This window comes from Calliopsis andreniformis, chromosome 3, assembly GCF_051401765.1.
Source record: "Calliopsis andreniformis isolate RMS-2024a chromosome 3, iyCalAndr_principal, whole genome shotgun sequence".
Lineage (NCBI taxonomy): Eukaryota > Metazoa > Arthropoda > Insecta > Hymenoptera > Andrenidae > Calliopsis > Calliopsis andreniformis.
Genome location: NC_135064.1, coordinates 11,738,201 through 11,764,538, shown reverse-complemented (window position 1 = coordinate 11,764,538; position 26,338 = coordinate 11,738,201). Strand labels below are relative to the sequence as shown.

Below are 26,338 nucleotides of genomic sequence, written 5' to 3'. Positions count from 1 at the left end.
TTCAAATAGCTTGAATAATTATTCGAAAGTAGAAATTTTATGAAGTTGTTAAAAGCATTGAAAGTTTTACAATATTACAAGTCATCTTTAAAATTTAAATTTTGTATAATCTAATTACTTAATTGAGCTTTTACCTATAATTCTGATACACTTTACAAATATGTATTATAATAATAATGATACTATCTCACATAATGTAATTAACGCCAAGTAGCATTCGTACTGATGCAACATTTTTATCAAATGTATATCTTCCTCATGATACATTATTGAAGTTATGGTTTAAAGAAAACAACATTGTTGAGTTATTAGAGATAATATCAATTGCTAATTTTCTGTATTTGTATCACATGCAAGTTAAGATAATGAGAAAGTTTCTTGTTTACACTTTTTAATGTTCACTTAAATCTTATCTGTAGACACCGATAAGAAGCAGATGAATGAAATACGATTTAGATGATCAGTATGCAAAAGGCGGTCCTCCTTTGGATACTTTTTAATAACAGAGATGTGAAATTCACGCGATCGTTTATTCATCTCTTTACGACCGTAATTCGTGAAAGTTGTAATTTCCTGAAATTTTCTCAAGATAAATTTTCCTCGAAACTCGCCATGAAAGAAGCTCGACGATAAGAAATTTAATCCACCCCCTCTTATTCGCTTTTCACTCTCGAAACTGAAAGCTTTTATCCAAATGGTATTTTCGAAATCGACGCGAGCCAGCGATAAATGTATTGCAGATGGCGAGACAGAGGAATAGAGAAAGAGCAAACGGTTTTTCTAAATTTGCCATTTCATTTGGCGAGGTACGTTTCCCTGCCCGTATCGCGGCTCTTTAATTACTGGGCACAGCTTAATTAAAATATACAGAAAATTAGGTATTCCGTGCGCGTATGATGAAACAGATATCAGAAGGAACCTCCTTTGCGAGTGTTTCTTTGGTATAAGTTTGAAACAAATTAAATTGCATTTGGTAGGTACATGCGTTGAAACAAATTTAAAGGTTCTTTTGGCTTTGGCTTTGGCTTTGGCTTTCAAAGAAATTGATTTCTTTCATTCCTTTCATTTTTTGAAGTTTTAAGTTTAAGCGTTAAAAATATATCTCGGAAGCATTGAATTCGAATTCAATAATTTGGGGAAATATTGAATAAACTGGTAAATGATTCTATACATATCCTTAGGAATTGTATGTCACATAGTGAATATGAGAAATATCTAATTTTAAATATAAATGGTTGAGCATCAACCAAGTATTTTGGCGCTAAAATTTTTAAAAATTCGAAAAATAAAGTTAATCACTTGTAAATAATTCATATTAGTAGGTATCTACAGTTTTATTTGGGATATAAAATAGTAATAACAAAAAAATCAATACTTCATGATACTTCATTGTGACTGATACATTTCTTAAGAGTATTAGTATATATACATATTTTGATGAAAGAATAATAGGTATTAATCATCTAACAACGTGTATACATAAATATCTATACATAATTTAGAATCATGACAGTCAATAGTTTCTGAATAAAGAAGCCTTGCGTTTTTTCAACATTCTGAAACAGAAGAATCAATTAACGTTATCGTTCTCACGGTTAGAGGCTGCGAAAACATGTTATCTTGATTCTTTTTCAATAGATCTGTTTGCTTTGTCATGAAAATAGTGGGAAAGAATATGTAGTATTAAAAATTATTATCATATTTATATTTAGCTTTATATAGTGTATTACATGTGCACCGTACTAATCATGATATAATAAATGACCCATGAAAGAAAAGCACGTAGCCATATTACATTGAATTGGAGCATGTAAAGTTACTAATCACATATAAGAGGTCTCAGAACTGGTGGTACAAGCGGGAAAGAGGTGATTCTACATGTAAAAATAAGACGAAAATGTAGAATAAAATGTTCTGATATCATGGTTTATTTTTGAGAAAATTAACTTTAAATTTTAACCGAGCACAAGTTTAGACATTTGAGAGATAAATGGACAAAAAGGAACACTTCTAGCTCACCGTAAAAATAGTCAGTGATCGGACTGAGTGTTCCCTTATCCTCTATATCAAACTCAATTTTTCAAAATCAACAAAACATGATATTGATAAAATTTGTTCTATATTTTCGACTTTTTTTTCCTCCAAAATCACAGATTTTTCGGCTGTACCAGCAGTTCTGGGACGCTCTGTATAATTAACTTAGTATTCCTCTGTTTCTATCAAAACATACCAACTTTTACGAGGTAATGTTACAGTTTAATGTTCATGTTTACTGACTGTTACTTGGATATGTACACATGTACAAGTTTATTAGTATTATAATAATTGTCCCAGTTTATTACCCATTCATGAATCAAAACATAAAATCATCCGCACATAGCTATATATATACATCCGCTCTATAATTACACACATCTAATTTAGTAACGTGATGAGAGATACGAAATTTATTAAGATATACTATTGGTTACACCAAACAATAGTAAACTGATACTAAGGATAACTGCTTTGTTTACACAGAAACATTAAACAATCAAAACTGTTAACACCTGAATTTTCTCCTTTTAAACTGCCAATTCGTATGCACCGAGCCTGATAATGATTATCGAATAGAAATCATCTAAAACAGGTGTGCTTCGATAATGAACCACCGAGGATACAGGAAAGAAATGAAACGATAATTCAGCTGAAATACTAGTTGACCACCTATTGGTGCCACGAGATCCAGGCAGTTACGAAAAAAATCAGTTTGACAAGCGATCACGCGTGATTGATGCGCGAGTGCATCCCGCGATGCACTTCTGCATTCGAACCTGCACGGAACCGCATCGGTGCCCTCGCATGCTTCGTTAATCACGCACGTTGACGGTTGAATCTTGGCAAAAAGAAAAGGTACGAGGGGGAGACGGGGGAGGAGGCATAAAAGACGAGAATACGAGTCGTTGCTCGGTCTGCTGTTCGCGCAGAAATTATGCGTGGGACTGTACGCGCTGCATATGCGTTTCCTTTCACGAAATCGTTTTTTCCTCACCTTTCTTAGAATAATACACGCATCCTCTTAATCAAATAACACCAATGGCTGGAAACGCCGATGAGAATTATGCGCTAAGGTGGGAGGAAGTGCAAAGTCAGAATTTTCTTTTTTTCTCAGGTATTCATGAATTTTAATAATCGATAAATGTTATCTTTTATGATGGTATTTAAGCTGGTGAAGCCTGAGCTTAATGAATTAATTTTTTGAGACGCATGCGAGGTACTAGAATATTATTCTTTTAATGGTTCGGTTTTATAAGCTTTTTATATTTATTTTTTTTATTCTGTATGGACCTATGAACTCTTCTAAGGTCGCTACAAAGTGCGCTACAATTTTACTACGTGATACGATTTTTGTAGAACGTATGAAAACAGACGGAGAATTTTAAGTAGTATATACAGATTTAAATTGTTTTAGTACAGGATTAATTGTTTGTAGAGTATTTAATAGAGTATTTAATTGTTTGTTTATTTTACAAAATTGTTCCGTGGAATGGAATAAATAATGGTATCTAAATAATGAAATAGTTACGAGATCAAATAATGCAGTACATCCTTGAAATAATATTCCAAATAGGTTTATAATGTTATTTTAAACGTGTGCAGGTTTGCTGGGTATCACATTTCAGCTTCATTGCTTCTTTTACGGGGATTTGATGTCTACGTTATTTTTTTAATGAGTAGGTTTAATGGCGATCGACACCTGAGTCATAAGGAAAAAACTTCAATATAATTTACAATATATTACTGCATTTTAATTTTAAAACAAGGTTTATGCCTCTCAAGCACTGAATAGTATTCTTGAAGACGTCTTCCGATGCTGGGACAGCACCCAGATTAATGACACGTTGTCGCCCACAAATGTAAATTAAACCAAATACTTTTCTACTCCGAGCGATGAAAACAAAACGGACACGAGAGTTACATAACTCGTGAAAAATGATTGCGAAGCTTCTCCAGGAAATTGATAGCTCCTTTTTATTATAGTCGGCGCGTATGTATTTCGTTTCCCATTCAGCCTCTCGAATGAGCTCAAGGCTCGACCTTAAAACGAACATGGAAACGTTCATGATTGAAGCACTGAAATAAAATATTCGCGATTGAAGTACTGCGAATTTCCGTATCGATCTGGCAAGGCTATCAAATATCCGGGACACTGATTCCTGGCGGACGGAAAGTGAATCCAGGCTGTTCGACGAGAGAGCCTCTCTGTCGTTCGCGAGGCGTTCAGCCAGGAAACAAAGGTGTCGCTGGTAAATGGTTTTTAAAGAAGCACATTGTTACAAATGAGGCCCGGCGGGCATGTGGGATATGAGTCACCTAACGACTTGTTTCACTTGACGAACGTCCATAAAACCGAACTGACGGCTCGCGAATGAGCATCGCCGACAACCGGGGCTCGAAGTATGCTCGGTCGTTTTGCTGACAACGGACGTTGTCTTATTTTCGTTCGCTCGTTTCCATGTAAAAATAACAGCGATAACTGTCCCACTGCTGCGAAACAGAGGCCAGGAAGGCGATGCACTGACGATCGCGTGCATTCTAATCGCCACCTGTGCGACTGTTCAAATAAATGGAAATTGAAAACGAGTTTCTTGGAGACAGGGAAAGACTGTCATGTATGAATAATCCTGGAAGAAATAAATTCCAAGTTGATTGTTTGTGATAGTTAAAGGCGACTGGGTAGAGAGGACATTCAAGTTTCGATGTCACTTTCTTTTCAACTTTCTTTCATTTATTATTTATTTAGTGCTAAGTATTTCGTATATTTTAAGAAATACTGCAAGACGTAGTAGAAATATTAAATTGTTTATAAGTTACAAATAATTGAAAGAATGACGATATACGTATATTAATTAGTACATATATCATTTATATGTATGTATAAGAAAACATTAATGTTAGGCGATCAATAAGAAATGTGCTACATATATCGGACTCTAATAACCTTCTATGTATTATATACGTACGTATGTGTCTATATCTATTTCAAACTCATTAAAATAATGGATTTTTAAAGAAAGAACGCGTTATATAAGGATGTAATATTAATTTATATTTTATTTCTTAAATATATGATATAAATATTGTTTTCCTATTATAAGTATAAATGTACAAACATAAAACTATTAAAATTCCAATATAAACTGTTAGATGATGAAAGTAAGATTTCAGATGGATGATTTAGCTCCTAGACTCAATCATGAACAGATTCAATGTAGATTTACAAAAGTTTACAAAATTGCTTCTCATAAATTAAATTAATCTCACATGTGTACAAATAATCTAGACAATTGAAGTATTCTAAAAAAAATATGAACCAAAATTCTACCCTTGTAAAAAAGTATAGTCCAAATCGTATTACAGGGGATTCAATTTGAGCCTTAAGCCAACAACCAGGTATAGAAATATTTCCTCTTGAATGGCAGTCAATCGTGCACCCAAAGTTCTAAATACTCCAGTATACCACAAGGAAGTCCTAAGATCCTTAAACAAAGTCCTCAAAGAAAACTGGAACGACTCCTGGAAAAATTCTCGGAACACGAATATACATAGCATCAGGAAAAACACTTATGAAGCAAGTCTAGCATTATGTTTCGACAGGAAACTTCAAGTTGTGATTACGAGATTGCGAATTGGACATGCGAACCTCGCCCATTCCTTCTTACTTACGAAGGAAATTCAGCTATTGTGCACCATTTGCAACACCAAAATCTCGATGAAACACATCATTATCTCCTATAAAAAATACCATCGCAAAAGAAACCTGTACAAAATCAGCAAAAATCTCAGAGAAGTGATTAAAAATAAGAAATCATCTTCAAATGTTGTAAATTTCTTGAAACATGTTCAGCCATTGAACCAAATTTAAGTTTTAAAACCATATCCAGCAAATCATGGTTGCTAATGACCCGCAGGGGTTAATGCAACCTTAAAAATTCAATACAAAAACAAATCGTGCACCGAAGGAAAAAAATGAAAACAGAAATCTGTCAATTTTTCGCTAATCGATCGAACTGTTTGTTTTTGTTACAGTTATTGGGCGGTGCTTGCTTCAGCCACGGCCCATACACATTCTATAAAGCGGTGAGGATAGGGAACGGTCGCGTACTTCGTCTCGGGAGCTTCTTCCTGACGAAACTCTGGAGCGATGCCGACCTCGTCAGCATTGGAGAGCTTCAGCTGCTGTGGATGGACAGCCGGGGGCCTAATCAACCTCTGGCATCCTTACGGTTATACTTCTTGCCGGAGAACACGCCGGATGGTCGAAGGGACACGCACGGAGAGGTGAGTCTTATTAAGCTTCTTATTCGACATGTACAGTTTTGTTCAGAAATAACGTTTAAGATGTCAAATGTCCCAGAAAATGGACTGTTTAGGTGTTTTTATACATGTCCCGACACTTTAATTGTGTCACTATAGCTGAATATACTGTTCTTTTTTTATGTTATACAAGATGAGTGTCACAACTGTGTTACCTCAATTTTTTTTTGTAAACTAGTTGCTGTATGACAAACTATTTCAAACAAAAGTTGTTGGTTTATTGTTGTTAATAGACCGACCACCTATTATATGTATAGGAAAAAGTTGTTCAAAATCTTGTCGTCTATAATATCTATATCCAAAGATCATCGAAGTTGGCGGTGGTGTGATTAATCTGCAGGTTCACCAAAAACAATTATTAAATTGTGTACTCCTTTCGATAATAAGCAAATTTCGTTTGAAACATTTTTTCATATAGCAAGTAGTTTACAAGAAAATTCAGGTGATACAGTTACGTGACTCACCCTGTATATTAAGTACATTAGAATTCAAGCTTAAAATTGAATAAAGTTAGCGTTAGTGTTCAAGTAGCGGGGCATGGTAGGCTACTGGCACGTTTCCTTTATGGCGTGGTAAATTGAAGCATCAGGTAAAAGTGTCACCTAATATAAACAGATAAATCGTGATCGTACAAGAAGCTGAAGCCCTCATTTTCCAATATTTTTGTCACTTCACTGCTCTAGTGTTCCAAACATGTTCACTTTACTATTTAACTTTACGACCACGCTATATTTGTAGTCTAACTATGCAATTGCCCAAACAGTATTTTGTGTTCTATTCGGTCAATTATAGGCCTGGGAGAAACATGTAGAATTAATCACAGGTTACATTATTGCCTATGCATTTGTACTAGAAAGTAAGATACCTTTTCAGCTTATTGTACTCTAGTATCGTCAGAGAGAAATTGCAACGAACACTCGTTTATTGAGTATATTATAGAGTTCAGGTTTGTTCACTTAACAAGGCGAGTCGTAAAGTATTTTATGCTTCAGTTTCTTAGTCAACTTCATTTATCTTGTTGGTATACGAGCTAATTTGTAAGAAAAGTTTTTTTGCTTCAAACAAAACTCGTTTACTTGACAAGAGAATTTAATATTTATTAACATAAGTATAAAATAAGAAAATGAGTTCGATCGAACGTTATATTTACTGTTCTCCTAATAAATTCACTTATTTTTAAATACTTAATAGAATATGTATGAATTACCATACTTTAAACCTTAAACAATTAAGTATTTAAATATTAGAAAACTACAATATTTAAATATTAAAAAATCTGAATACACGGGCATTAGAATCTCCAAAAATTGAATACTAGAATATTAAAATACCAAAAAGATGTGAATACTTAAATACTGAAATATTAAATAATTTAACAAACGATTGTAAATAATGAAAAATTTGAAAATAAGAAATCGTTGGAATTGCAGAAATCAAAAGAACTGGCGGAAATAATATAGTTACGCGTGAAAATTGTAACTAAAGAGAGTCACTTCTGTAAATAGTACTCTTTTACTCTTTTCACCTAATCCTCCGAACAGAACTGCGATCTCCTCTCAAATGAGGTTCGCGTGCAACCTCTAACCCTAACCAACAATAAGTACACTCGGGCACTTACGTATTATTGCATAACCATAGGCACTAGCAACGAGTTTGAAACTTCGTTTCAGTTTGCGGCATTTAGAATCGGATTTGGCGGGCATGTAGTCCCACTCTAAACGCGGTGTATTTGATCGAAATTATTTTTGAACGGTTCGTAGAAACAAACTTATATTCGTTTCCGGCCGACTTGCTCCGTACGGCAGCTCGATCCCCGAGATAGAAGGTAATGTTTCAAGCAATGAATCAGACGGATTGCTTCATTGTTCTTATTGTGAAAATAATGCCGGCAAAGTAATCTTGCTTTACGGCCAGACCGGGACATAAATAGTTGTGCTAGAAAATAGAAAGTAATATTTAAAGTAATAAATCAGCTGGATTGCTTCATTGTTTTTGTTGTGAAAGTAACGCAGGAGAAGAGCAATCTTGTTTATACCGAGCGCCAGGGCATGATTTGTTAGAACTACGAAATTGAACGAAACATTCCGAATGACGAATCCAGTGGATTACTTGAGTGATATTTTTTGCGTCGTATCCGAGCGCAGTCTGCTTCCATAACGGAATAGAAAGGAATGTATTCGAAGCGATAAATCAGACAGATTCCTCCGTTATTTTAAATTGGATGGATTATTTCAATATAGCTTTTCACTTAATTGTTTCAGATAAGATAACGAGCAATCTTTCCTCCACGAAAGCATTAAATGTGGCCCCTCGATATCAATCGTAGTCGTGAAAAAAATGTTAGAAAACGTGGTGATGTCGAGAGGTCATGGCAAATCTAGAAACTGTTATCGATTCGACGTTATTTTTATATATCAGAAAATCAAAATATCTCTCGAAAAATCGTGTTTTCGCGAGAAAATCGTAATTGTTGTGTAGAGAGCAAGCATAGCGATTGCATTCTAATTAGAATAATTTAAAAGATCATCGAACAGTTACGAATGTCGTAACGCTTGAATTTTTCTATCTACGCAATTTTAGCGAAACGATACAACTTTGATTTAATTTATTATTTAGTCACGTTGCACGGGGAAATTACATTATAGGATAATCCACGTTGAAACCACAGTGCTCTGTTATTTAAATAACTGACAATGTTATTTAATTATTCATCCAATTATTCTTTTTCGACTCTAGTCAAATATTAAACGCTACAGGATTCGAGCATATTGTTTTTATCGATTTATACCGTGGTTTTCTTAAAATATACGGCGAGAAGTTTTTCGCGAAGTAATTTCGCGGTATAGGCTCACGAGCTCGAGGTTGTTGAAGGAATAAAGCAACATATTATTGGACTGTTACTTTTGATACAAAAATTAGACCTCTTCAGTACTATATTTTAGTAATTTTATTCTGAGTTTAGAGTTCCATTAGCATTTCCTTGTCACCCTGAAATTACTGGTAGATTTAAAGAGATACGTTTGCATAAGAAAAATGATACATATGGGCCAGGCTTAAGCAAACTTTATTTGCAACGAAGATAAAAAATAGTTTTTCAAAGTAATGAATTATTTAAACTATGTTTTATTATTTTTATCGTAGTATAAAGAATGCAAAATTTTTGCATACCTATGATAACCAGGTAATGAAATAACTGAGTATAAAATTATTTACTTGTTTAAAAGAAGATATGATACTTAATACTTATTCAAAAAATTATTAACGTAATGTCTAACTTTGGCAAAGGTATCTTCTTAGAATAATGAAATGAAATACAAACATAATAAAACTGATATATCATAAAATATGAAAGCATTTGAGGCTTGAAAAAGAGGGCTCATATAGGAGGACATAAAAAGCATATAACTTTACTGGATTGAATTTGCTAAGAGGATTCTATGATTTACTTTCTGAAAACGTTTGGGATTCATAAATCTTGATCCAAAGCTTGTTTAATTTTATTACGATTTGCTTCTATTTTTCCTGTTTACTTTTCTTTCAAGGTATACGTATACAAATAGGTATCTATGCAAATCAATATCAAACAGTTCATTCCATTGGTATATATTTAGTTTTACCATCTTTAGTAATAGGATCATTTGCAAAAAGGGAAGGATGCAGTTTATTAGAAACAACAGTCATTTCAAGCAGTGAATTGTAAATTGTAGATATTATTTTCATATTTGAAAATTGAAAAAAGAAATAATTATTAAAATAATCCCAAATTATTTCTTTAATAAAAGATATAATAAAAGAATAATTTAGATGAGATAGTATTTCAAATAATATTGTCTGAAATATGTCCAGATTTGCTGGAAGGTACGTTCCACCTAATTCTGTAGATTTAAACAAAGCCAAATGTTTTTCTATTTTATTTCTTACATTTATTTTTCTTGTAGGATCAGTCAATTGTACATGAATCTCAAAAACTTGTATCTTTTCCATTTTAATGCTACAGATTACGAAATTTCCCGTGTTAAATCTAGATATAATAAAGATATCTAACAATAAATAGCGTCTTGCTATATCTAGCGACAAAACAGCTGGTCAGTAATATGTTGATTCACTTATCTATTTTAAATTTACTTATCTATGTATTCGAGGTCCCCTATTTAAAAAAAAGTATCTAAAAACGTTACAACTTAGTAGTCTGATTTCTGAATTCTTGAGAGAGTCAATGTTACACCACAAAAAGGTGATAAATCTACTCTTATGTCTCGTCTATGTTTATAGTGCGTAAGAGGCACCTGTCAGTGGCTGCTTTATGTATCAATAGCTGTCTTTATTTCATTGAAAACGTGAGTGAGAAAACACGAGGATTAGTCTTATTACTTGCGATTTACAAATGAAAATGGTGAAAATAGTAACAAGTTGAGAACGAAAAAATACCATAATTATAATTTAATCCACCGAGAACACAACTAGGAAATGCTTCTTTGGCGTCGTAAACCGGTTTTACGATTCTGTTTTTCCACTCGTCTCGAACAGTTTCATCGACGAAAATCTCAGTCTTTATTCCACCCAAATCATGCGTTCAGTTTTTTCTCGTAACGAGCACTGGTAAATAAATTTCAATTTTCTTTTTTGTGAATAGCTTGCTGTGCCACAGTTTAGCAAACGCGAAAGAAAAATATTTTTATCGCTACTATTTTTATGTTAAAGAAAATAAGTAAAAGAATTATCTAGTTTTTGATATGATAAATAAATGCGTGTCTACAGATATGATATCAATGCATTTTTTATGAGCAACGAAAGTATCACTCTTCAGTATCAGTTTTATAAAAACAAGCATTCATACATATTACCTAAGAAACCTGCACCTATTTGCTATGATTGTAACTTGATAATGACAGCAGCATAATCAAAGTTTTTGTAACTTAAAATTAAATATTGGATATTCGTTAGTTAAGGGTTAAAATAATCTAGGTTAATGTCCAAAATAATTTAAAATAGTTCGTAGTTTGTAGTCACTAATGACCCAGAAATTGATTTAAAATGCATTTAAAACACAAGGAAAAAAATAAAATTATCGCGTAACAAATGCTCGCGAGCGCGCGCCTAGCCTAATGCATTAGTGTCGTTATTATAAACCGAGTAACCTTTGATACGGACTGTGGAGCAAAAATAAACGATAATAACGAGTGGACGATGAATCATCAGATAATGAGATCAGATAATGGATACTTTGGTGACATTGGAGTCGTTCCAGGGGCAAATTACGAGAAATAAAAACAAGAGATCCATTGCAAGAATAAAAAGGATAATAGATTCGTTGGAAGAATTTGTAGTACATGTTATTTATCCAATTAAATTTCTTGCCGAGAGAATATAATTTCGTGAGTTGCGTGATACGTCGTACTAATTGGTGATTTCATTTTAATGTGCATCGCGTACGTGAATGTACCGCTGAAAATAACTTGTACCTCGAATGCAGTAACTAATATTTTTAAAACTTTTTTTGAAGAAGCTAAAAAAATTGAGAATATTGACCTATAATCAGCTGAAAAAATTTTGGAAATTTTTAGAATTTGAAGAAGCATATAAATACATTTTGCGTGACATTGTTTAGTAATGTTCTACAGGAAATTATTTTTATCTAGTGTTGTTAGATATTTGTCTAAAATATTAAGTATACACAATTTTAGAATTATATTATTTACAAAATTTGTTAGTGTAGTTTTTAATGGAGCAGAGTAATGATTTCAAGAATTTTGTTGCTTGAATTATTTCATTATTCTTTTATTTTATTTTAAATGTTATTTTTGTTTTTCAAGTTTTTTCTGTTTAAGTTTGCTGTTTGAAATAAAATAACGCGTGAACTTAAATTTAAACAACTGTGTTTTCCGTATAGACATACTTTAACATTGTAAACAAACGAAGCACTGTAGAATATTTGCGATATTCAGTCGATGTTAAATAATTCTGCAAACACAAAGTTCCCTCGTGATTTCACGCAATACATGAAGGGTCGTCTATTTTAATGAATTAAAATGATCTTCGATCCGCAGGAAAAGCAAACATTAACTAGAATAATAATTCCGCGTGTTATAATAACACGATTACCAGTGACCACGATACCATTCGAGGCACATTCGTTGTACTTGGAATCAAATTCACCTTGTATTATGCTAACGATATGCTAATGGCTCCTTCTTTAACGACCATTTCCTTTTGCGAATTTGCTTTTCATTCCTCGAGTCCTCCTCGCCAACTATACCTACCCATCTAACGATATTAATTATGAAATATCATAGCTACCAAACCCTTTGATACACAGTGTCCATGTAAAATCAGAAAACTTTGAACATTTGACGAAATTCTCTGTAGTGGATATCAATATTTTTTTATAATCTTTTTATCTTGTACAGTGTGGTTTCAATATGAGTTCGATGGTATACTCATGTTTTATTAAACCTGTGTATTCTTCTCCTTGGTCGTAGCTTGCAAGGAAACAAGTTCATGTTACTAAAACTACATTTATATGAATCGGTGAGTTTATGAACAGTACAAATCCAAAAACCACGTTTTGAGATATTTGAGCGATACGTGCACTTCTGTGCATTTTACATATCGTGATTATAGAGCCAGAGTGTACTAAATCCACTTGTTTTTTGTGCGATTTAATACACTTTGACTCTATGGTCCTAGTATCTATATTTTTGAAGCTATTTGGAAGTTGCTAATTTTGGATTTGTACTGTTCAACTTATCGATTCATATAAGCTGTTCAGAAGCTAAAGCGATTAAAAATCCATTTATGCAATCAACGAGCTGAGAACGAGTCGAGCAAATATACATATTAGCAGAAAATCACAAATACATAATTACAAATGATGAAACACTATCAATACGTGTTTCGTCTGTGGAATCGTTGGGCTTGGTTCGTGCAGGGCTCATCAGTTGCATAAATGTAACTCCAATTTTTGAATCTTTTAAGATTTTAGTGCCAAAGTACTTGGCTGATACTTAACATTTTATATTTAAAATAAATACAAATATTTTTGTTCAGTGGAGTTAATTGATTTGGCAAATGAGAGGCTCATATTAGAGAACTTTTGATCCACAGATCGAGTTAATCGACCTCAACTCGTCCAAAGTCGTTCATATGAATAGCATTTACATTAAGTGTAAACCTTTTAGTCAATCAGCTTGAGGTCAATCAACTCAATCCTCCGATTAAAAATGTTCAAAAATTAATGTGAGATAGTGTATAAACCATAAATCGATCTTAAGGACGAGTATCTTCTATTGTATAAACGTCTAGTTAAGGCAACACTAATCTGCATTGTCGCCAGAAATTGAGGTCAAAGATAATGCGTAAATATCGAGGCTAGTCTCGTATGTCCGATTTATCAGTGATATGCTTTCGTATTTCGGATTTATTATCGGTAAATTTGAATATGAAATCGCTTAAAATCGTACATAATTATGAATTTATGCTGGCGTATAAACAATCGTGAAATGAACGAAAAACGATGCTCATTAAACGCAGGAGAACAGCAAATCAATTGAAGCAAGCTAAACGAATGGAACAACAAACGAACAGAGCAGAGTAGAACAATTTATGGAATTTCGTATCATAAAACGAAGCATAGATTTATTTGCTCTCATCCTCCATTCTCCTTTGTGGAGAATCGACGGGGAATGAAACATATTAATGTTATCAATTTTTTTGCACGCATACTCTCTGCGCAATTATTTAATTAAAATGAATAATCTCATTCGTATATTACATTATTATCGAGTCGTGAAAAGGAAACTGGTGTGTATCCTTTGGATTCTCGCGTTCCGTTTGCATAAATCTATTAATATGCATAGCCTTCTAATCAAGCAATTTCCACTGGTTATTCTGACGAGAGAATTACGATGAAATCGTCCTTGTTATCGGACAAACACGTTCACGCATCAGAGCAGCCGATACAACGCGAAAAAAAACGAATCAAAAATGTGAAGTGGAACACTTTTTTTCAAACTGTTTCGTTTCTCAGAAAATTGGGTTGAAGTGAAAATGGATGTAGAACAAAGGATTAATTTTTGTTGGAACATCAAGCGACTATATAGAGTAGTTATAGGAAAAAATGAATTATTGGAAATAAAATGGAATATTTATTTAAGGAATTAATATAAATTCTTGTTATGTTTAAAATGGAATATTTATTTAAAAATTAATATATAGTAATATAAATAATATAAGTTAACATGAAAATATCTACACTTTAAACTATAAAAAATTATCAACAGTGTACGTACATAACATTCAAAGGTATCCCAACTTTTACTTCCTCAAAATAATGTCAACTGGTTCCAAAAACATGCTTCCAAGAAAAACTCGTTCAAAGCGTCGAGTTGTTACAGTAAATATGAAGTTGCAGTGCAGTAAAGCGACGTACTTTCAAAGAACATGTTTCCTAGATTTCAAACTATAAAAAAAAAAAAAGGTCAAAAAGGAGAAATCGGTTTTTACCAAGTTCCATGCTACATTGCCTCCTTAAGATCAAAATGAAAACTGATTGCACGTTAGGAGAACTGAGGGACAACATTATTGTCGGCTGAAGGGGATTTAACGTCCTTTATTACAGGGCGGAGGAAGAACAGAATTTTCTGAGGTTTTCGAAATATTATGCTTCCACCGTTTGCGACGAACGTTCAGTGTAATTTATCATGGAAAAGAGAGAAAGATGAATATATTATTCCTGCAATTTTCATACTCGCCGGTTTTCATTCAAAAACCATATTTGTAGTCTCATTATTTTTTGCTCTTTCCTCGTTGAAGTTCGTCTGGAACTCTGCGCAGCTTCGTTCCCGTAATTCGTTTTCCGTCTTCTGTAAATATTACTTTCGTTTCCTCGTTCTTTACGACTAGTGTAGTCGAGATAAAGCGAAGAGGTAATTGAAGTAGTGGGAATAGATTCTACCAGCGCGAGCCTCTTGAATGACTGCTTATTGTTAGCCCTGATGCAATTATAATTACCAATCTCTAAGAAATTATTTTTACATTATTTACCCGCCAGCTCTCTGAAATTGATCGTCTTTGGCCAGGTGCGCAGGGTGTAATTTAGTAATGTAGGAAAGAGTTCAACCGTGGATTCAGTATTTTAAAAGATCAATATCTCTAAACTTATAAGCTTTTAAGTATTATTTCAGGAGGATTATTGGAAGATGATTCTTTAATGAATAAACTTCGTTATTCGATGAAAATTGATTCTTAAATAATTGCGTAGGAAATTTAATTTCGAACGATGATATTTAATTTATAATAGGTATTGGGGAAATTTTATGTTATATTTAAGTATTTACCTACAATTTAAAGTAGCTTTTTTTATTTACCACAATGATAGATTTATTTTGGTATAATTGTTTGCCAAATAAGTATTTAAAATCGGACTTTTAAAATAAAAGGATTATTTTATAGGTTTGGTATGATAGTATGCGTTATTTATTTATAATATTATTTTCTTTCAAATATATTCAAGCCTGTCGTTTCCATTTAAAAGTGTCTGTCACTTTATTCAGAACCGTAAACTGAAATGAAAAATTATTTTTTTTACAAAACAAAGGTACATCTGTTAAATATTAGTTTTTATATTGAACTTTTATTTAAAGTGACACATAAAAAATCGACAAGTATTAAATTTATTAAAAGAATTAATTTTGTCAGCACTACGCTCACAACTACGCTCAATATTAAATGAAAACTCAAAATTTGTACCACATTTTAAGCTATGAAGTAATCTTTGTTGATGCTAGTTTAATAATCTTATTTTGGCAAGCTGGAAGTTACTTATAAACCAATTTCTCTATTTACATTCAATGCGTCATTGAGAAACTCATTCACGGTATTACACATATGTAAATAATAGAAGTTAATTTGATTTTATGATCTACGTTGATTGGACATTTTTTACTTCTCTCGCTGGGTACTACGAGTCCTTAAAACCATGGAACACTTTTTTTTAACACCCTGTATATCCACATGACCTCGTTTCTCTGTTTCGTAGCGTGAAATTTAGTCCTTGCGTACTCTTCCCTACATATTACATTACACTCTTCGAGATTCCCATCGTAAATCTCAGCATTTGAGTCTCTTTATTTAGTCAGTCTCAACAGATGAACGTATCCAGTAATTTGCAAAACTGATGTTGGCGAAGGCCATTAACGACGTTATACGAATGTCTAATATTAATTTGCGTACAAGCTGCAATAACATTAACATGCAAATTTGTTATGTAAATGTGGCATTGTCGTTGGCATCTCTCGGCTAGCTGCATTGCCAGCGAAGACAAGGGGTCCAGAGATTTCATTGATTGAAACTTCGCGTATCTTGAAAAACTCTTCCACCCTTAGTGAAATTTCGCTGATACGAGGTTGAGGTGGGGCGTATGCAAAACAGGAACGCGTTTAAAGGAAAGAAGGGTAGGTTAATACGAGCGAGGCGGTAATACACAGAAAGAGAGAGGCAGATGTAAAAATGCTACGTGAAGGGGTCGAAGGGACACAGGCAATCCCTCGCTCAGTGTTAGGGGTGGATTTGGGGTTGGCCACCTCCTACTATCGAGACATTGTCAATTAAGCACACCCTTTCGCTCGTCATTTTCACTGTTTATAGGCCGGTTAGCCCGAAAGGGACGCACACTGCACGCCAGAAGTGGATTATGCTCCTCGTGTAATATTCTAGAATTTGATTTTCCACCATTCATCACTGGTACTCGTATAGATACATAATTGGAACAAGAAGCAAAATTGCGTCTGGTTTCTAATGACGACAAAAAGTTACCCTTTGTCTGCGAGATTAGTTCTATAAATGATTTCTAAGGGTCCTGTTAAAACAATTTTTTAAATTACAATGCTACAAAGGTATTGAAATTTTTATTGTCTATTTTCTGGAATGTATTTTAAAAATATTCTATTCCGTTGAAGTAAACAGTATGATAAAAAATTCTTTATTTTTATTTTTTTAAAAGTGGAATTCATTTTGAGAGAACTACAATAAAAATTTGAATTGCATCCACTGAAAATATAAAATTATAAATTGCTATTGTGTGATGAATTGTCACATCTATTTTTAGTGAGTTTGCGACAGAGTTGATAGAATTTTAATTTTCAAAAAGAATAAACGATGTATTGGAACAGAAAAAAATATCGTGAAATTCAATAAAGTAATATTTTTGGAGTAGCTTGCGACATATAAATATACATTGAATAATCGTCCCTAAATAAATTTCTGAATTACAAACGTTAATTAGCTTTGTATTTTTCATGTTATTATACTATTCCTTCTTTTTTAGACCCCATTTTACATTCAAATTATATTGTCAATTCATGCAAGAGATATTGATTTTTCTATTCTTTTATCCTAATATTTTAATACATTTATCGAATCTCGTTACATGCATATATTCCCATCGGAGGGCACATAATAGCTATTTCGGTAAATGGAAAAAAACACGTCCCAGTTTGTTATTATTTTAAATCGATAAACGTCCCCGTGCACGCGAGGTCCACTGTTAAATCGAATCACTGTGCTCGCAATCACGAGCGTATTATATTGCACGCGGCATCGAGCAACAAATTGAACTCTCATCCTTGGAAATATTATTTTAAGCGACTTTTGATCCCCGTACCGCTGCGAATAATTTCAAAATTCGAGAATCGTACTTCTGTCGCTTTTTCTCCTCTCTTTCTGCCCTGAAAATCACTCAGACCCCAATAATATGTTCCATGATTAAGAACAACGAACGCTAAAATCAGAACGAGCAAAAAAGTGTTCACAAAAGAGGCGATTGAAATTGTTCGTTTCCTTTTTCCTGGAGAGCAAAGAAAGAAAATAGATCGACGCGACCAAGAAAAATTGCGTTCGATTTCGGAAAAGCGGTTTTAGAGAAGAGACTGACACGTAGGAAAAAGAGAATTTTGCCTCGGTAAAAAGATGTCCACGTAACTGCTGCCGTATTGACAACCATCGATCACTTTGCGAGGAGAAAGGAAAAATAAAATGATCGAATGCTCGTCATTTGTTTCGAGCTCCGAAAGCGTCACATTCTTACATATTATGTGGCGACTCTACGTAGAAATAAGTATCCCCGAGCTCGACAAGGTTACGTTCTAATACTGTCCGCTGAAATGACGTAATGAATAATGCATTCTCCAGTTTAAATGTTAGTTTTATGAAACGCGACACACGTACACGCGACTCAAGACCAGGGACGAGCAGCCCGTGTTGATGTCGTTGTGATGCGCATTTCATGTTCTCTGATCGATTGATTAGAGAAACCGCTTATCGCGTTCGAAAACTGCAGGTGTATCGCAAATGCTCGTGCAGTTTCTTCATACGTAGCGACTAAGTATGAACATTGAATTTCACAGAAATCGAAAGGTTGTTACAAACGTCCTGTAATTTCTTTCTTCGCTCCAAACTGTAAACTAATTTCTGTCGATCCATCGACGCAGTTCGCCTAATTGTTCTAACGCTGTTAAAGGGTTGAAGCAAGTTGGAGTTCTGAAACATTCGTCTTTTGCGAAATTTATTGCAGTTGAGATATAGTTTAAACAAATTTGTACTTCTTATAACAAATAATATATATAATTATAATGTGATGTTGTATGTAGTTAGCTTAATTGGAAAACCTTGTAATTCCAACTCTGTTAATAAGTAATAGTTTAGGACTTTAAAAAGATTTTTAGTTATTCTTTACTGATAAATAAACCCTTATAAATTAAAAATTTTTTATGATCGTTCTAATTCCATTACTAGAACTTTTTTATTTATTTATATATTTATTATAAAAATATTTATTTTTATTTATGTACAATAATACATAGAAGCGAAAATATATGTTTTTATCTATGTAGATACATTTTGAACGTTTAAAAACTAATTTTACGAAAGTTGCAAATGAATCATTTTTGACCCATTCGATCCTTCTTATGTTAAATAATATATTGAATCTTATTTTTATTATATCAGCAAAATGTTAGGAACAGAAATACATAAGGAGCTTCAGTTTAAAAAAGTTTATTTCTTCCTATGAAGTTTATATAAAGAATATTTGTCATGTAATATTTAAAAGTTTAGAGTTACGATGTTTTCTAATTAAAGTGACGATGTAACACAATGGTTACATAGAATACGTGAAGTAACAGACGAGGCACAGTTTAGCTATTTTTAGACCTCATTTGTAATAATACAGGAACATACGTAATTGGTAAACCGCGAGAATATTTTTCTTTTTTCCCAAAGTTGCCTTTTTGTTCGAAGTGACGGCCTTATATAGTGAAGCATTCTATTATGTATGATGCAACGCTGTGAAGAAACTCCATCTCCCAAGGACTTAAAATTGGATTTTTAAAGAAATTTTTTACTTGTGGATATATTGTTTATAATGTCAGTATTTTTTTTTTTTTTAAATTGAAAAATACGTATATGATAATAGTGAATTTTTTTTTAATTGCACTAAAAATTTGAGTCTGTTTTCTACATCTTCAAAACTACATAAATATTTCATTAATTAAATATACTTGAATAGATATATTCTATGTTCATAAATTCATAAATAAGAATATTTTATAATTTAAAATGTATGGTGGGCAAACATTATTTACAATATTTATATCATCCAGAGGAAAACAGTATATAAAATAATAATTTACAAATATGGTAATAGTATTACCAAAGATTCGTGTCATAGGTCGTTACTTCTTGGGTTCTAGATATTGACGTTTCAAGTTTCATATAACGATTCTAGAGTACCTACATATTAACCTTGTTCCTTATTTATTTAGAATTCAGTATATGCGAATTCGAATTTATATTAAATAGAAATTTATTCATCTAAATCTTATAATGCATTATTTTTCTTTATTGCATTTTTGCATTAATCTTCCTTATAAATGCATAAATATCCACAGTGTATTTACTACATTATTGATTTTCAAGATGAGAGACCCTTTTTCACTGGAATCTCTTTTATCCAAAAATTCTATCTTCAAAATTCTACTTGAAGCTTGAATTGAAATTTTTTCCATACACAATTTACGTCATTTTCCTTTATCACTTTTTAAGTGTATTAAATTCACCATTTTTAATAAAAATGCAAACTCAGAAAAGCTGGATATATTTGTACGCTTCAAAAGTTCGAAACTACCGTACATTTATTCATTAAGGCAGCCATGAATGTTTCAGATCTCAAACTTGATGTAATCTTCGAAACGAGCCAAAAAGAATTTCTTAGCGAAAATTTGATCCATTTTAGAATTACTAATCCCCTGAACGGTCGAATTTACTTAGAGAGTCTGGAATTAAAATTTAAAACAAGGACGTCCAAGTAACTGGGAACTTCGTAAATTCGGAATTAAGTTGAGCAAAAATGGTGCTCGTAGCAATTACGACAGAAAAGTTTAATTATCTCGATCGCAGCGGACCAACGGAAGAATAACGAGCCACCGAGCGTTATAAAACAGATATTAGTGTTGCCTGGCCCCAGGAGAAACTATTTCGAACATAATTCAGGGAATCGACGAGGGAGCCGTGTTTGGGTATCCCACAGCCCTTTCTGGGCCTCGGAATAAATTAAAACCGGGACGCCCTGCAGCTGTCGGATAAACATTGTTCCTCGATAGTCAAGATGAATCGAACCTTTCCGATTGTTCGCGCGTGTTCATCAATCACGTCAATTACACGCGACACGGTCGAATCGCGATAAATCGTTCGCATAATATGTCTACACCTTTCTGTTTCGTGCCACGTGAATCGGATGATGTCTTTTTAATCGAGTATCCGCGAGTCACCTTTTCCCACGTCGCTAATGCGCCATGAAAATTACTATGCATTGGCTGCTCTAAAAATTAGAAGAGAGAAATAAATCTCTTCCTTCATCCCTTATGCTTTGGTTTACGTGAAAATGGTAGAGGAAAAGGGAAATAAAGGAGAGAGTGGAAATATGAGATACGTACAGTGAAACCTCGATTAAAGGACTATTGAATATTCATAGTTTCTATTATGTAGGATTATGAATATTTGGTGTAATATGAATAAGAGTACAGTAGGACATCGATTGAAACTTGAAGAGCTATTTAACAATGGTCTGCCAAAGATAATAATTAAACTAATCATCAAAGGGGTGCTTGAGGTGTGAAATTATGTTTTTGGTTCTAGAGTGTTTCAGAATAGCTATAAATAAAAGTTTGTTTAAAAAGATCTTGAATTATTTCATGTGAACTGTGTTACGTAAACATAAAATTTGAGGATTTGTAGAAGTTTCAATTTTTTGTTTACTTTTCGTTCGAAAAAATAAAAACCCGGCTATATCTGATTTAAGTAGTTATAAGAGACAGTATTATTTTGGAGAAAAATAAACATTCTTTGTTATTTTTTTTTGTACAATTATTTAATACTTTAACATTTAATGAAAATTTATTTTCATACTAGCACGTAGAATTTGTTCAATGCCATTTTTAAATAAATTCAATTAATTTCATTGAAATGAAAAAGCATTTACTTTACTTTCTCAGCGTTTCAATTTTGTTGAGCCAAACGCACTGTTCAGTCAAAGGGAATCATGCAAATTAGCCTTAAGCTCTTGTCTTGATGTAAGCAACGAGCTTCTTCGTATTATGTAAGAGAAGATACATTTCTAAGGTCAATTCATGCGCTGGTAATTCTTATTAGAGCCATATGTAAAATAAAATAAAAAAGTTATTCCAAGGGTGATATTTCAAAAATTTTACTTTTAATACATGAATTATTATACCCTTATTAGGAGGCTTAGTTGTAATTAGATATTTAAAAATTTGTTTTTAAAAAATCATAATGCAGAATATTAAAAAATTATATTTAAAAATTTGTATTTGATTCTAATTTGGTTTACATTTCTCAAAATTTAGAAAGAATGTAAAACAAATTCAAAGATATTAGACTTTACCTGAAGCTTAAGTAGATTCAAAAATGTGGTCCGTAGCAATACTTTCTATATTATAATAATAACAGTCGAGGAAGTAGCTAGGTATAATTCAAAAACATTCCACCTCATGAATTAGGATAAAAAAAATCCTTACTATCTGGCTTCGCAACGAAAATTCCTTCTTCAAGAATCTTCTTAAGAACCTTGGAAAAGTAAACCACCTTTGAGAAGTTCTTTTAAAGATACGGCAGTATTTTCTCACCATAAGCCCGCGTCAGAAGATCGATACCAAGCTTATGGCTTGTAAAGGGCACGGTTTCGATGTTGCTACATCATATTACGACGATGGCTTGCTTTTATCTCACGCAGAAAACACAAGGGAGAAGATCTGAAAGCGAAACTTGTTTACTGGCGAGTACTCCCAGCAAGCGTGTCCGATCCATGTCAATTATATCCTCCATCCATCGGCGCGTAGGAAGATCCCTTAACAGATTTATTAACCTAATCCAGCCGAAGCGACGAAAATTTCGTGGAAAATGGTGCGTAACCGTGAACAGGCAAAAAAGAAACGCGTCGCTGAAGGGATTTGGCGACAGTAGACAAAAGGATCTACCAGCGAGAACATGCAATTACCGTCTCTCTTTTGCACCCTTTTCACCTCGCTACGCCTTTCTCCCTCTCTGTTTCGCCGGTTCGCGAGCCATGTTTCCATCCATCCAGCTCTGATTTCATTTTATTTCCTCGCAGCGAGTCCTCTAAAAGAAAGCGGCAATTACGGACAATTTCTTGACTCGGTCGCGTATAAACGCCGTCGCGAAATAGAAACGCGAGAAGGGACTCGGCGCGATAAGCGTCCCGACGCCTCCTCTGCGAAGACGGCCCTTTTCGCGGCAGGTTTCGCCTGTCTTTCGCTCCCTTGCCTCGGCCTCCCCGTTCACAGCGTTTTTCAACGTTTTCCGGCTGGTGCCCGCTGTAAATCCAACGTAATGAAGGAATTCTTATTCATGCTAAGCTGTAACAAACTCTTCCTCCTTCTGCCCCTCGTCCTCGTCGAAGTGAAACTGTGATCCCGAAAAATAAATGATACTGGTAACACGGTGTCTTAAGGGGTTGATTATGTTGGCTCGGAGGTATTCAAGATTTTCCTCGCGCGGTGGACTTTTTGCTCAGTTTCATAATGGTCTTTTTTCTGATTGTGATGAATGGGGAATGGGCGAGTGGAGGATGAAGGGAGAGGATGTTTCAATTTGGAGAGAGCATTTTTAGGCGGTTTTTGGAATTAAGGAGTAGTAGATTGAAGAGTTTGATTATTGTTTGCTCAAGTTTCGGGAAGGTATGGAGCTTTTGTATTATTATGTTGTGTGTTAACTCTAAAGTTACTGAAGTTAATGTATATTTATTTTTAATGGTATCTGATAATTGTAAGATTTTGAGAAACTAAATAATTAACAGATATAGTTACTTTCTTTAGCTAGTTATTTTAGTTAATTTATATATTTTAATAAAATATCTCAGATAGTATACGAAATCTTGAAGACGTCTATTTTATGCCCATTTCATGCTTGAACGTCTTACGACATCATCTTAAAAACTTATGCTTTTGGCCATCTTAAAGACGTCTATTTTTTGTCTGAACGTTTTACAAATTGACTTCATACACTTTGGCTCTAGGCTTCATATATATTTTTATAAAAAGAAAACATATATTAGTATACCTTGTGTTAGATGAGATCTATCTATTAGAAAAGTAACTAAACGATTATAATTTCAACCAATTAAATCATTCGAAAACGTCTAAAGGCGGAGCGTTATCCCCACCTTGTCTATAATTGAACACATAGAGGGCGACACTTCAGAGTCTTTATTGATACAACATATCTACTACCGATGAAAATTCAAATAATTTTCCACTATTCTCCGCATTTTTCATCTTCCTATCAACCAATCAACAAGTTTTTTACCTTGTACCGTGGGAAACATGGAAAGGGAATTAGTTTAAACGAAATTAAAGTTTTGTTGACTAGGAGCCAGAGGACAGAGTGCTTGTCTGAATGTTCTACACGCAAAACGGGAGTCGTGAGTTTTATTTTCAGTTTCATTGTGTCGTATTGAACCACGTCGATTGATGCACACACGGCATTCATGAATCGAACTGTTAGTGTAAGGGTGAGCTGAGGGCATAAAGTAAAAAATCAACAAAACAAAAAATAAGAGCAAAAAAAAAGAATAACGGTATTGTTGAGCAGCGTAAATACAGATGGCAGAGGAAATACAGGGACAAACAAAGTGTTCTTTCGCATGCATTCCATTGCGATCGAACACACACGCGGCGAATGTATTTCATTGCATTCCGTCGGAAAATACTTGACGCTCATTTCCTTCCGAGAAAAAGAAAAAACCTTCCTCTAGAAACGATGAAATTTATTCGTGCTCGTTTCTTTGCCCTTCAACATTTTCTTCCTTTCTCGAAGAGAACGCGATTTTCTGTCGTTTCCATACCACTCTGCTTTCTCCTTTTTCACATGGATTTAAAATGATTCAAAATATCTACTACCTGAATAAACGTTAACAATTTTTTAAATTAAAATTGAAACACATGTAGATATGTTATTACGTTTGAATAAATTTATTTCTTGCAATTGGTATTTTAATAGTTACCTGCTTGCACCATTTTTCAAGGGTTAATGGCTTTTAGGGAAATCTGGTTTGCATTAAAAAAAAATTAGGAAACTATCCACGTATTAGCGTACAGGGTGGTTCAATAATTCATTATTTTAAATTAAACTTAACTTTTTTACTAAATTATTTTGTTTCAAATTATCCTGGTTCCTTTAGATGTACTTATTGCAATCTGTAAATTAGGCAATGATTTATTTCTTGGAAAAAAACTTTCGAGAACTCGTTTTCACGAAAAAGTAACTTTGAGTGTGCTTAGATTAATAAAGTAGCTGTATTGGTGTCATCTATTTAATGATAACTTAGTGTTGTCGTAATTTTCTATTAACATATTTAATTTACATATATTGAAATTAAAATTCATAATTAGTTTTGTATTATTACCACTACAAAAATATTGGTGGCATTTAAAACTATCTTAATTCAACAGCTAGCATTTTTTAGTAAAATTATCACTTAATTAATTCTTATGAACTGGATCGTTTGCTTTAAGAAATAAAGTATGCTCCCAATATTCGAAACACAATGGGTCAAACCAACGATGCGTGTACCTTGAAGTGAATGGAAATCATTTAGGTTCTCATAACAGGAACAAACGACCTGCTCGTAGCGATTTCCATTATTATTATCGATATTCATCGCGAGATTACGAACGAAAACAGTCGTCCAAGAGCTTGTGCGCCGTTGTTATTATTTGTTAATCAGGAAATTGCTGACGAACAGTTCCCTGCTATCGTTATTTAATTATCGGGACGACTTTCTACTCGTTGCAGAATTTTCTCGTTTTCTTGCAACGTTCAGCGTATTTCCCACATGCAAATCGTCACGGCGTTACAAATTATCGTATCCTTCGCTAGCTTTCAGCGAATTTGTTAACATGCACACAATCGTATAGCAGAGCACGCATCGTATTGTATCTGATGTCAGAGATAGGATCAAATGTGTCGTAAATAGAATAGAATTTTGTACCAGTGTAGTGATTCAAATGAACTGATTTTCCTCTTTAATTTAGTTTTATTTTTGACAGAGATATTTACGCAAATTTATTTGTAATAAAATTTCAATAAAACTGACTTTTAATTAGAACGAACGAAAAGAAATTGGATATTTTCAGTGATAAATAAAACAGAGAACGTAGAAGAAAAAATTTAATTTTAATGCACAACTGTAAGCACATAATACTATGAATTTCAAGTTATACAAAAGAAGGGTATCAACTACTATGTCTCTCTCTCCCTATTTTCACATATAACAATATGTAGTACTATTAATTGAACTAAAAATATTTAAATGATTCAAATATATCTATTTTTAACTTTTGTTTTTGGAGGATATTTTAAAAATAACATCTTTTACATGAAATATCGCACA

General features: G+C 33.3%; 1 protein-coding gene across 1 annotated transcript in view; it reads left to right on the top strand.

The window, feature by feature from the left end:
* LOC143177564 (uncharacterized) overlaps positions 1-26,338 on the top strand; it is a 271,830-nt gene that overhangs the window by 70,112 nt on the left and 175,380 nt on the right. Inside the window, exon 2 of the mRNA XM_076375564.1 lies at positions 6,070-6,321. Coding sequence (XP_076231679.1) covers positions 6,070-6,321 — 252 coding nt within the window. The remainder of the gene's footprint in view (positions 1-6,069; positions 6,322-26,338) is intronic.